The sequence below is a fragment of the Heloderma suspectum genome, chromosome 6 (assembly GCF_057233095.1).
Source record: "Heloderma suspectum isolate Gila_16-S chromosome 6, 16-S_ref, whole genome shotgun sequence".
Classification (NCBI taxonomy): domain Eukaryota; kingdom Metazoa; phylum Chordata; class Lepidosauria; order Squamata; family Helodermatidae; genus Heloderma; species Heloderma suspectum.
The window spans coordinates 101,862,907-101,876,087 of NC_139463.1; the positions used below are offsets into that span (position 1 = coordinate 101,862,907).

The 13,181-nt window shown below is 49.5% G+C and overlaps 1 protein-coding gene across 5 annotated transcripts in view; it reads right to left on the reverse strand.

Moving 5' to 3' along the window:
• LOC146342125 (myosin-10-like) overlaps nucleotides 1-13,181 on the reverse strand; it is a 75,100-nt gene that overhangs the window by 33,769 nt on the left and 28,150 nt on the right. For 4 of the 5 annotated variants that reach the window (XM_084805694.1, XM_084805692.1, XM_084805693.1 and 1 more), the window contains 13 exons: nucleotides 11,507-11,570; nucleotides 10,949-11,047; nucleotides 10,451-10,594; nucleotides 8,107-8,202; nucleotides 7,473-7,591; nucleotides 7,171-7,323; nucleotides 6,403-6,576; nucleotides 4,721-4,894; nucleotides 3,730-3,844; nucleotides 1,690-1,883; nucleotides 777-898; nucleotides 434-503; nucleotides 146-306 (listed from right to left, as the gene is read on the reverse strand). In XM_084805694.1, the coding sequence (XP_084661820.1) occupies nucleotides 146-306; nucleotides 434-503; nucleotides 777-898; nucleotides 1,690-1,883; nucleotides 3,730-3,844; nucleotides 4,721-4,894; nucleotides 6,403-6,576; nucleotides 7,171-7,323; nucleotides 7,473-7,591; nucleotides 8,107-8,202; nucleotides 10,451-10,594; nucleotides 10,949-11,047; nucleotides 11,507-11,570 (1,685 nt within the window). Of the gene's footprint in view, nucleotides 1-145; nucleotides 307-433; nucleotides 504-776; nucleotides 899-1,689; nucleotides 1,884-3,365; nucleotides 3,447-3,720; nucleotides 3,845-4,720; nucleotides 4,895-6,402; nucleotides 6,577-7,170; nucleotides 7,324-7,472; nucleotides 7,592-8,106; nucleotides 8,203-10,450; nucleotides 10,595-10,948; nucleotides 11,048-11,506; nucleotides 11,571-13,181 lie in introns of all 5 variants that reach the window. The other variant, XM_084805695.1, reaches the window with a different exon arrangement.

Genomic DNA, 13,181 nt, shown 5'->3' on the forward strand with positions numbered 1-13,181 from the left:
AACCTGGTTTCTCTGACCCACAAGACCACACACAGCCCTCCCTGACTGATCTCTATGAATAACCTGCTTCTTTAGAATCTTATATCCATGCTTTCAAAGCTGTCAGCTGACCATTCTCTCCAGTCATTCATCAGTTGCTACTCACTTGCGGGCCAAGTATCCCCGGGCAGCTGCCTGGAAAGACACGATAATATCCGTAATCTTCAGGTCCCGTTCCTCCTCCAGGTGAGCCAAAACACCAGCCCGGAAGAAGATCTTACTCTGGCCAATGCGGAAGAGGTTGGGATCCAGTTCCAAGGCCTTAATCTGTGGGGACAAGAGAGCAAAAGGAGAAGAGAAGAGGATGAGGAGCATTACATACTAGTTCTCTTCGGTTCTCTGGGAGCCAACTGGTCGTGGCCCACCTTGCCTCTGCCACGCTAGCCCCACGTACCATGCGTTCGCAGGCTTGTTTCCCATCCATGAATCCTTTGGGAATGGCATTTGGCGTCAGGATCTCATACCTGTGAGGAAGCCAGAGAAGCCAGGGGCTTAGGATGGGCACTTCTGGTGTGCACGTACACACACACACACACACACACACACACACACGTACGTATGTACGTGCCAGCCTGTGAGATGGAGAATTAACTGGAAGCAACAAGGACCATGTCTGAACGCTAGGGATGGTGACGCTGGCAGATTGGATCCTAGACAGCTGAGGATATAGCCAAGTCCTCCCAGACCCACATCACTGCCTCCTACTAAGGCCAACCCCCATCAGGGCAACTGGGTACCTCTGCCGGAACTCCTGAAAGATGATGCGGTTGGGGAACCCCTGGCGGCAAATGCGAATTCCTTCCAGGACGCCATTGCAGCGTAGTTGGTCCAAGACAAGATGTGGCTCCAGTTTTCCAGCCTGTAACAGGAGCCAGGAGAAGGAGGGCCCATCAAAGGACACTCCAGAAAGCGGAACACTGCCCTGTTCTCAAGAACTGGGGCTTAAGAGTCACTCAGTCGCCCAAAGCCAGCCACTCAACACATCTCCTCACCCTTCTATTTATTTATTATCTTCTGTCCTTCCTCCAAGGAGCTCGGGGCAGAATGCATGGAGGTTTTATCCTCACCGCCCTGTGAGGGAGGTTGGGCTGAGTGTGTGTGATGAGCCCAGTCCAAGAATTTCCTGGCTCCATGGGGTTTCGAACCCGGGTCTGCCTAGTCCAAGTTCAACCCTCTAGGCACTACATACAGGCTTCCCCAGCCTAGTGCCTTCCAGATGGGTTGGATTACAACTCGCATCACCTCCAGCCAGCCAGCAGCCATGTCTTTCACCTCCATACATGCTCCCTCTGTTCATACTACCAAGCTGCCCAACTAACTCTGTCATTCATTTCCAAGGTCTCTCCTCAAGCAGACAATTGTCACCAAGAGGCATTTCTTCTCTACCAAGAAAACACCCTCTAATGACCACAATCATCCCGTTCACACAAAGGCAGGCTTGGGCCTTCTTCTGATATGGACAAAGACTCTCCCCTCTTCAGAGTAGAAGGCATCTCGCAACAGAGTAGAAGGCGTCTCTCTTTTATGGCCACTCTCTAACTCTGGGCTAAGCTGATTCATTCTGTGCTCTCTCTCTCTCTCTCCCTCTCTCTCTCACACGCACACACACACTCACACTGGCCCCAGATCACCACTGCGTAAACAACTCACCCTTTTCTCATGATTGGGTATGATGCAGCGCACAAAGTTGGGGTTGGTGTTTCGCAGAGTTGACATGAGTTTGGAGAGGGACTCCTTGTACAACTGCCCTACGGTCCGGAACATTCCCTTCTTAGTCTTGTATGAGGCACCAAAGGTGAGGTCTCCCATTCCACTCACTTGGTCCAGACCCACAATTCGGTCCACTAGGGAACAGGAAAAAAAGGACTTCTTACCTCACAAGTACCATGTCCATCCTGATCTCCACTAGAACAGCAGTGGGTTCCCTCCTTCCCCCTCCACCCCACCATCCAGGACAACGGCCCCACATCCCACTGAGCCCTCCTGAGGGAATGGAAGTGACCTGGAGCTGATGATATTCCTCAACCTGATTATGTTGTGTTTGAAATTGTATGGCTGGAGGAGCCAAGGGATATGCAAGGAGTCCAGTCCCCGGAGACCTCAAAGCTGGATCCTTCACAGTTTCAGTCAGCCTCCTACCCATCCTAGGGATGGGCGAATCCATGAAGCTCAATCTGTGGAGGTTCTGTTTTCCAACGCTAGGGCTCATTCCTGGTTCCACAAGAGCTTTATTTTCCCCACACAGAAATTCGTACATATTTTTGTTTGTATTTTTCAAACCATGAGCATTTTTCAAATGTACACATTTTTGTACCCATGCAGCCATGGACAGAAATGTGTTTGTGCAGATGTGAGACATTGTATTTTTGACATGTGCCCATGCTGAACACTTTTTTGTGTGAAACACATCGCAAACTTGGAATATCTGGATTTCTGACTGCAAATGGTGTTTGGTTCTGTGAGGTGTGAATTGGGTAATCTCACATTCAAGTGCAAAGAACCCAGTAAATTTCTCATGTATCCCTAAGCTACCCCTCCCCCTTCTTAATGCACACAATTTGGGTTACAAGCAAAAAGTAGGTGAAAACAACGTTATGTAGATACTAGCAAGTCACAAGTGTTATCCAGCAGCGAGTGGCCGATTTGCTCTGATCTGTCACAGGAGGCCTTGGAAGACAGAGGCATCACAGGTCTTTAGGCTGTCATTGGCTCAGATGAGAGGGAAGGAGGCCTCAGCCCAGGCAGCTCAGTACAAAGGGGACAGAGTGGAGGGCAAAAAAGAGACCTCAAAATGTTAATTCTGAGGTCCGTGCGGAACATTTAGACTGCATTCCTAAAACACACTTATTGGGGAGTATGCCCTATTTAACACAGTGGAACTTACTGCTGAGTAAACATACACAGGATTGTGCTGCTAGTAAATTAAAATCATGTAAGCATTGGCTAGACAATATTATACTAGTGCATGAACAGGTATAGATCTGCCCACCTCATCAGCAGCGGTATAGTGGAGTTGGGCTTGCAGAGTCGAAGCGTTGGGACTTTTTGACGAGCGGGGTGATGACATCATCTGCCATACTGCTCAGACTTCCCTGTTCCTTGCTGAGGTTAGCTGTGTGTGGGGGGATTTTCCCAGCAAAGTAGATGGATCGATATGGATCAATATAGCTGCCTGCATGTTTTTCAATCTCCTTAGAGGCCTGACTATGGGCATGGTCATGATGCGCACCTGCCCTTCAACATTTACCCTTACTCATAAATATGCCTAAGCCCTTCCGTTAGTACATATGCTACTGGCGTGTATTTGTGTTTGGGGAGAAACGTACTTTCTGCTGGACCCTGAGAAGCCACGGCATAGCTGTCAAAGAAATAGACCTTCTGTATATTCTGGATCTCTGAAGACAGGACAGGAAGGATAGGCAGGTGGGGAGAGGGGCAGGTGAGGTTGCACAAAGCCGTTCATTAAGGGATAGAAGACATGGGTCAAGGAGAGAAGAAAACAGAAACAGCAAATAGCAGAGTGGTTAGTGCCAGCAAAGCAGAGAGATTTCAAGCAATCCTGACAAGTTATGTTTACAAAACATTTCACATTTACAGGCCACATCATCAACAAGTAAGAAATATTGTTAAGATGTACAGGCTCAGATTATGGCAGGCCATGGTTTCTCTCTAGTATTCGCAACACCCTACCGTCTTTCCACAGTTCTGCCGTGAACCGGTCTGCACTCTGGTGGAGAAGGGTGGCCACGTTGTCATTCAAGGGGTCCATGTTCTTCATGAGCCACTCGTCTGCTTTGTAGTCAACCTTTCAAAGGAAAAGGGGGTGGGGAGAGGAGAGGAGACAAAAAGGACCAGAAGGATCGAGGGGTCTGTCACAACACAGCCATGTGTACCACATGAAGGTGCCTTACACCAAGTCTGACCATTGGTACATCCACTCTGGCCTTCCTCAAGGTGTGTGTGACTACAACCCCCATTTCTCCCATGCTGACTGAGGGAAGAAGGCAGTTGTAGTCCAACACATCTGGAGGGCTCCAGGGTGAGGAAGGCCAGTCTGCACTGCCTGACAAGGGCTTTCAGGTCTTTCCTACTGGAGATCCTTCAACTGGAGGCTGAAACTGGGACCTTGCCTCTACCTACTGGGATCCCAGCCCTGCCTTATACACATCTCCCTTAACTGCTAGACTGGGGTCCTCAGAAGTTGGATTACAACTCCCATCAGCCATGCTGGCTGGGGATGATAGGAGCTGAAGCCCATCATCACCTGGGGACTCAAAGTTGGGAACTGCTACGCTGGGTGCTTCCAGGTTCTCCTGGCTGCTGGGAAACCCAGAAAGAAACCACTGAGCTTTTCCTCTTAAGAACATAAGAAGAACATATGGAAAGTCGTGCTAGATCAGACCAAAGGTCCATCTAGTCCAGCATTCTGTTCACACAGCAGACAATCAGCTATCCACAGGAAACTCACAAGCAGGACAAGAGTGCAACAGCACCCTCCTGCCCATGTTCCCCAGCAACTGGTGTACATAGGCTCACTGCCTCCGATTCTGGAGGTAGCATAGAGCCATCAGGACCAGCAGCCACTGACAGCCTCTGAGCAGTAAGAACCACGGGAGGCCGCTGCACATGGGATTGCCGAAACGGGGTGGGGAGTGGGAACCCAGCAATGGGTGTCTCTTACCCTGCCAGCGTAATGGATGATGCAGAAGTCGGCTTTATCCCGCAGCTGCCGGGGCTTCTGGAACTTGGGGTGGGTTCCCTGCTCCTGAATTACTTTCTCCACGAAGCTCTTATCAGTGGCCTTGGGGAACCAGCATTCCTCATCCAGCAGAGCCAGCACCCCTGGGGGGTTTGCCTGGGACGGAGCAAGACAGAACCAAAATTATAAGCAAGGACATCTGGGAGCTCGTTGGGCAGAAGCCAAAACGTTACAATAGGGGAGGGTTAGTGGCGGGGAGGTTGTGGGTTTTTTAAAACAAAAAAGAGTCCATTGTATGGATGCATATAAGACATGAGGCAGATTATAGGATCAGATTGGAAAACCATCTTCTCCTCCCAAATAAAACAAGGATAATCTTTTCTCTAGAGATAATAAGGTCAAAGATTAGGAGCTACAGCTCGTTAACAGTCACGTGGATCAACCCACACACTCCAGGCCAGTCTATCATTGGTGCACTGCAAGGGGAGCAACAGCCTAGATGACTCACGCAAGCCAGCCAAGCCATACACTTTAGCAGAAAGCAGCAAAAGCCGGGTCTGCACATGGCAGTGGAATGAACTGGTGAATTCATGAGGTGACACAGCAGGCAGTATCCAGCGCTGGCAACCCGCCCGCTCTTAACATATTGCACTAGTGGAAATGACCGCTAGCACAATGGAAGGTAAAACTTGCTAGTGACACCCAGCAAACTAGCTCAAACTGCCCCTTCCGGAATGGGACAAGTCAGCAGTGTTCTCTTCTGTGAGCTCCGCTGACTTGTCCCATTCCAGGAGTGGTGGCAGTTTCAGCTAGTTTCCAGTTGCACTAGCTTCCTGTTGCATGAGAGGCCATTTCCGCTACTGCAAGAGCAGCATTGGATACTGCCCAGTATCATTTCAAATTGCGCAGGACGGACACACACACACACCATTTCCAAATGCTCTCCCATGTAAACAAAACAAAAACAAACCCTCCATACAAGTAATACACTAGCACATAAAGGTTGTAGCTCAGCCTGCTCCTTGCTGTGCTAATTTTCTACCGGGAAAGGTGTTTTAAAAAAACACACAACTACAAATATAAGGAAGCGAATGCAATCCCTCTGCCAGTATCACTTCATTCAGCTGCATGTGCAGAGCAGGGCAAAGTTCGCACAACACAATGAACTCAGTGACTGAGTGTGGGTTGTTCTGAACCGTGGGTTATTGTGTTGTCTGAAAGCAGCCAGGGTGGCTTGTTAACCATGCAGTGAGGCTTATTTTCTTGAACAAACCACCTTGAGAACCCATAGTTCTTTCTTGGGTTGTTCAGTGTGGTTGAACACCCTGGTTGCATTCAGACAACGTGATAAGCCACCCTGTGGAAAACATGCTGTGTTCAGACAACATGCTAACTCATGGTTTAACAAACAAACAACAGTTCAAAACAACCCACACTCAACCACTGAGTGTGGGTTCACATGGTGTGTGAACAGCCCCAGCAATTATGTCTTCCTTAGAGCTCATCACCCACTTGCTGGTTTCCAGCACCAAGACAATCTCTTCTCCAAGACCTGGAGGGAGAATGTCTCCTTCCCAGAAGGAAAACCGAGACATTCCCCCATCTTTCACCAAATCATTGTGGTCTATGCCATATCTCCCTCCTCCCACCCTCCAAATGCTCACTGGTCTCTCAATGAGGTCAATGCAGGGCTGGAGGTCCAGGCCAAAGTCAATGAAGTTCCATTCGATGCCTTCTCGCTGGTATTCTTCCTGCTCCAGCACGAACATGGTGTGGTTGAAGAGCTGCTGGAGCTTCTCGTTGGTGTAGTTGATGCAGAGTTGTTCAAAGGAATTCAGCTGGAGGGGAAGCAGAAAGGGAGAAAAGCAGTCAACTGGAGACTGACACCTTGCCCAAAGAGTGGATGCCTCTCGCTACTATGTGCCCCACAGTATCTTCTTCTTTATGAACTTGCTCATGTGTCAAGATGCACCATGGACATTCGGTGTTGGGGAAGTTGCACCTGTTCAATTTCTGCCCTTCCTGCACCCACATGAAGGCACAGAGCCTCTGTCAGGAAGAAAAGTGACAGCCCGAGGTATGAGTGTCTTCACTCTTCAGAGAACATCAAAGCAAAGGCTACTGACAGGGCTGGCAGGAAGAATGTGAGGAACGGATGAAGAAATAGATGGAAGGGAGATGTTAAGGATGGAGTTGCAGCAGCCTTCTCCAACCTGGTGCCCTCCAGAGGTGTTGGACTGCAACTCCCATCATTCCCAGCCAACATGGCCACTGTGCATGCTAGATGGGAATGATGGGACTTGCAGTATAACACCTCTGGAGGGCACCAGGTTGGGGAAGGCTGATTTACAGGCTCTATGCAGACAAAGGGACAAGTAGTTGGGGACAGAGGATATGCCGATAGGTCAGCTGCCAGGCAGGTCCTCCCTCACCTGAAAGATCTCAAAACCTGCAATGTCCAGAATGCCGATGAAGGATGCCCCCTGGCGCTTAGTACGGTCCAGAGCCCGGTTGATCCGATGCACCAGCCAGCGGAACAGCCGCTCGTAGGTGGCTTTGGCCAATGCTTCAATGGCAAAGTCAGCCTGGGAAGGAAAGGGAGGGGCAGGGAATCAAACAGACTCAGCTTGGCCCATCCAATGCCTTGCTCTCCCTTTCAAGTATTCCTCACTCCCCCCCTACCCCCCACCCCCAAACCCCTCCAGCCATCCTCATCTTCATCAACACCACCAACCTGCTCCTTCGTCTGGGCCTTCTGCACATAGTCTCGGCCGACCTTGATGCGTGGGGTAAGGATGGCGCGGGTGAACTCAGTGACGTTCAAGCTCAAGAGATGGCAGAGTTTCTGAGCAGCTGCAAAGGACGCAGAACAAGCCAGCAACAGTCCTTCGTTAGCCCATTCCCTGATGGCTCACGTTTCAACTTCAGTTCTGGGTAATCTCAGCTTCCCCCTGTCACACATACACTTTTTAAAGAAGTTTCTAGCCCCCGTGACTTCAGTTTTGTTAGAAGATTGTATTTTTCTTTAATTCAAGGTCACTGGCATATGTTTGATTAGTGTATGTTTTAAATATGCTACCTTGCAGTCTCAGGGTCAAAATTCAAGCAAACAGACAACCATTCGTTAAAATGCAGTGGAAAGCTATTCTGAAAATGTGCAAGGGGATATCCATGTGACTGCATTAACAAGATCACTCTATATTAGGGATGGGCAACTTGTAAGCCAAAACATGTGGAGGGCCACAAGTTGCCCACCCCTGGTCTATACCTTTTGGAGAGGAGTCCTAACCCAGAAGGCAGGTTGAGTTCTGACTCCAGTGAAGTTCTCCCAAGCTGGTTCCCAATTAGAGCCAACAACCCTCTAATACCTGTATTATCAGGCATGGAAGCCTGGTCTGTGTTTCTCTCCTTACGGAAGACAATGTTCCCAAACTGCAGCACAGCCGAGACCATCCGCAGCATACCTGGGTGAGGAGGATGACAGAGATACGTCTGTGTGGTTCCTTCCTTCTTCCAGTGTTGTGCAAAACCATGCTTTTGCCCACACTTGTTACAAGCAACGACAACATTCAAGGTCATTCACCCAAAGATGCCAAGCAGCAGGTTTTAAGCAAAACACCAGGATATGCTTCATCATGCACGGAACGTGCTATCCTGTTTTACAACAGCCACTAGAACAAGCAACACGTAGCAATGTGAAGGAAACAGGGCAGGCAGCCGCTCCGGAGAGCCCTGCCAGCCGCTCTCTTGCTGCAGCAAATTATGATGCTGACATTTATATCCCACCTGTTTTCCTCCTTAAGAAACCCAAGGTGGCATACATAGGCCTCCTCCTCCTCCATTTTATCTTCACAACAACAACGCTGTGAGATGGGTTAGGCTGAGAGTCAGTGACTGGCCCAAAGTCACCCAGTGAGCTTCATGGCTGAATGGGGACTAGAACCCGGATCTCCCAAGTCCCAGTCCAACACTCTAACCACTACACCACACTGGCTCTCAAATGCCATGGTGGGAAAGCCATTGGCAAGGCTCTCCAGAGCACCTGCTGGAGATGGTGGCGAGCCCTCCTGGCGGGGGTCAGGAGAGGAGAGTGGCACAATTTGCCACTCCTCCTGCTTCGCCGCCTGATGCAGGCACCTCATTTTGCCTCATGATAGGGCCGGCACTGTGTTGGACCAATACTCCCCAGTAGTAACGATGGCAGCTGCAGCTGAACACATCTGGAGGGCACCAGGTTGGGGAAGGTTACCTCAGAGCGACAGCCTTGCCCCTTCCTCCAGTATGTTTACAGCCCTCATTTCCCCTCCTGCCCCATTATGCAGGTAACATGATCAATTCACTTTATTTCCTTAGGCTTAGAATGGAAATGGAGGCTTCATCTTGCCCTGAGCTAAAGAGGTTTGCAAAACAGTGTAACACCTCAACTGTTTTGCAAAGCTCTCTGAGGCTCAGTGCAAGTTAGAGGGGAGTCCTTCCATAATCCCCTCCCTCCCATTCGGGATGCCCTTGGAAAACAGCAGACCTTCTCACAGTTTTTAATGCTCCCTGCCAGTCACAGAAGGGAGGGGAAAGCCATCGTGTGTATGGAGACCCAGATTGCTTTTCACAATTTTGCAAAGTTTCAGTGCAACATGGAAGTGGAAGTGGAGGTGGGGGGGGGGGGAGAGGGAGGATTAACCCTTCCTGAACCCACTTCTCCTCAGATTTCCCCACAAATCTCTCTTTCTGCCTCTCTGTCACAGACACACAAACACACACTCCCCCATATTTCTCCCTTCATTGTGGACAGGCATTGCTGGATGGCAGTAAAGCACAATATTAACTGCAGGGTGGAACCGCTGCTGTCATTCTGCTTACAGCTTAAAATGGAAGCAGCAGTGACTCAGCAATGCTCAGGAGTCCTCACCTGGAAGCTGCCTCAGGGTCATTACACCAGCTTCTAAATGGCTTTAAAAACTCTTGACTAGGACAGCCTTTCCCCAAACCTGGTGTCCTCCAGATGTGTTGGACTGCAACTCCCATCATCCCCAGCCAGCATGCTGGCTGGGAATGATGGGAGTTGCAGTCCAACACATCTGGAGGACACCAGGTTTGGGGAAAGGCTGGAGTAAGATCACAGGACTATGGGTGACTACCAGCCATAACGTGCAGAAGTGCCGTGCTCATGGACAGCGCCCCTCTTGCCGGCCAGATGCTGAAGACTAGTGTCAGATTCTTGCTCCGTTTGAATTCTCCACCCCCACATGACTGACATCAACTGTGACATCAACTGCCCTGTGGGGAAGAAGCAGCAGTGAGGGAGATAGGAGCAGGCCAAGGAAACATCAGGGCCTGCTCCAATTGGACTGCCCCTGCCTGGAGACAAGAGGCGAAGCAGGGCCTTCTCACTAGCCCTGCTGAAAGTCTGACTTTTCCTTTTCCCTCCCCATCCCCTTTTCCTTATATGTTGGGTCTTTTTAGATTGAAAGCACACAGGGCAGGGGTTGTCTTTTACTGACTGATTGTAAGCCACTCCAGGAGCCTTTTTTGGGGCTGAGGAGCGGCATAAAAATACCTTAAATCAATCAGTAACACTAAACGGGTCCTGGATGTCACCCTCCTGCTCTGCCTGCAAATGTCCCTGAGGCATCTGGTGAACAACCAGGAGCGCTGAGCTCAGTGGGTCACAGCTGTCCTCCTGCGCCCACCACGCAAACGTGGAGGCAGACTCACAATGTATCTCCTCGTGCGAGAAGCCCATGATGCGCATCGACTCCATGGTCTCATGGAAGATCTCCTTGTCCTGCTGCCCCGGGATGGGCAGGTACCCATTGGAGAGGAAGCGATACTGATTGAAGGGCTCCAGCAGCAGCTCCCCTGTAACATCATGGGAGAAAAACACCACTGAGGCAAGGGCCACGCTTCTGTGGGCCAATCCCAGCACGCCCACGGAGCTTCCCACACTATAGCACGCTCCATTGCCATCGTTTGTTTTCCATCAGTCATCATCACTGCCTGCCCAGTCAGCCGACATGCAGCCAGGTTTCTCTGGTGAGGCCAACCGGCCAGAGTGCTGCCATTTCTGTCTCCAATCCTCTCTTTCTTCCAGGTTTATTGCTCCCCTCTTAAGTACTGGGAGACCCCAACTTTAGGAAACCTTGGCCTAATTGTGTGAAGGGAGGAGGGCCCCCACCCCCTGTGTTGCCAGGGGCATGGAAGGGGATGATTTACCTTTCACGTGCTCGCCAGCGCCCACTAAGAGCTGGTAGAAGATGTGGAAGGTTCGCTCGTCCTTGGCCTGGCGAATGGCTCGCGATTTCTCTAGCAGGTCTGGGGTGCTCAGGGTTAAGGATGAGGGATGAACAAAATATACCCAGACACAGTATTTTCCTTCCACAAAAACAGCTCACCTCACTCTCCTTCCTAGGAGGAAAATGTCCTGGCTCCCATGGCCCCCTGCTCCCTCTAACTCATCAGGAATCCCTGCAACCAGAACCCCCTGCTTCCTAACTCATCAGGGATCCTCACACCCAGGATCCCACACCTACTTCCTCTGACCCATCAGAGTTCCCTGCACCTAGGATCCCATACCTGCCGCCCCCTCTAACCTGTGAGGAATTCCCACACCCAGGATCCCATGCCTGATCCCTCTGTCCCGCCAAGAATCCCCACACCCAGCATCCCATACTTGCTCTATCTCAGAATCTCTGCCCACATAACTCAGGAGTCCTAGTTCCCAATCCCCCTTGCTCCAACTCACAGAATTCCATTCTCCCATAAGCAGGATACATGTCTCTATATTGGCTCCAACAATGTAGCCAGCTACATCAAAATTAATCCGAATAAATTTACCCTGGAGGAACAAAAAATGGGGGTAGGAAGGGAGAAAGAATGAGGCAGAGATCAGCAGAACTAAACAGCCTATAAGGAAACTTATTTCATTTGTATACAGAGATTTCTGCCAAGCATATACATAAGATCCAGAGGAGAATGTTCTCTATAGCTTTAAAAGTTTAAAAAATCTCTTTAATATATGATTTATGGGGGGGAGGGTTACATCTTGCCCAGCTACAGAGGCCAGAAGCAGACTTGCCTCACCAGGTCATGGGACTAGAATTGGTCAATCTTCTTTAAGCAGGAAGAGTAGAAACTTATCTCCACTCAAACAAGAAGGATCCGTAGAAACTGACACTGGAGGGGGGAAACGGACTTTTCTCTTTTCAATAAGAAGACAAACTTTATTTTTCTTCCTCCTCTAAGGAGGGACTAAAAACAGACATTTCTCATAAAAACAAAGGGGATTTGAAAACAGATCTTCAGCAAGGAGGGGAAGAAACGGGTTTTTCCTCCTAAGGAGGAGAGACTTTGTTGGCAGAGCTCAACAAAGCAGAGGAGATATGAAAAAAGAGACATTTATACGACCTACCCTTTCTGAAGGGTGGGTTGAGAGATATTTTAGATGAAGCAGAAGGATGCATACCTCTTTAAAGATTTGCAATCAGCACTATGGGTAGATGGATCCACAGGAACAATGGAACAGGAGAAGTGGAATCTAATTTATTTTTTTATTTGGGGGGGCGGTACTGGAAGTCAACCCCTTCATGGATCATTGCCTTGTTGTGGCGAAGGGGCTTGTGTAACTCAGTGAAGCCGTAAGCTATGCCGTGCAGGGCCACCCAAGACGGACAGGTCATGGCAGAGAGTTCTGACAAAATGTGGTCCACTGGAGAAGGAAATGGCAACCCACTCCAGTATTCTTGCCAAGAAAACCCCATGGAACATATCACAAGGCTAAAAGAGATGACGCCGGAAGATGAGCCCCTCAGGTCGGAAGGTGTCCAATATACTACTGGGGAAGAGCAGAGGGTATTTCCAAGTAGCGCCAGAAAGAGTGAAGCGGCTGGGCCAAAGCCGAAAGGACACTCAGCTGTGGATGTGTCTGGTAGTGAAAAGAAAATCCGATGCTGTAAAGAACAATATTGTTTAGGAACCTGGAATGTTAGATCAATGAATCAAGGTAAGCTGGAGGTGGTCAAACATGAGATGGCAAGATTGAACATCGACATCTTGGGAATCAGCGAAATAAAATGGACAGGAATGGGCGAATTTAATTCAGGTGACCATCATATCTACTATTGTGGGCAAGAATCCCTTAGAAGAAATGGAGTAGCACTCATAGTCAACAAAAGGGTGGGAAAAGCAGTACTGGGGTACAATCTTAAAAATGATAGAATGATCTCAGTACGAATCCAAGGCAAACCATTCAACATCACAGTAATTCAAGTCTATGCCCCAACCACTGAGGCCGAAGAAGCTGAGGTTGATCGGTTCTATGAAGACCTCCAACACCTTCTAGAACTAACACCAAAAAAAGATGTCCTCTTCATCATAGGGGACTGGAATGCTAAAGTAGGAAGTCAAGAAATCACCGGGATAACAGGCAGGCATGGACTTGGTGTACAAA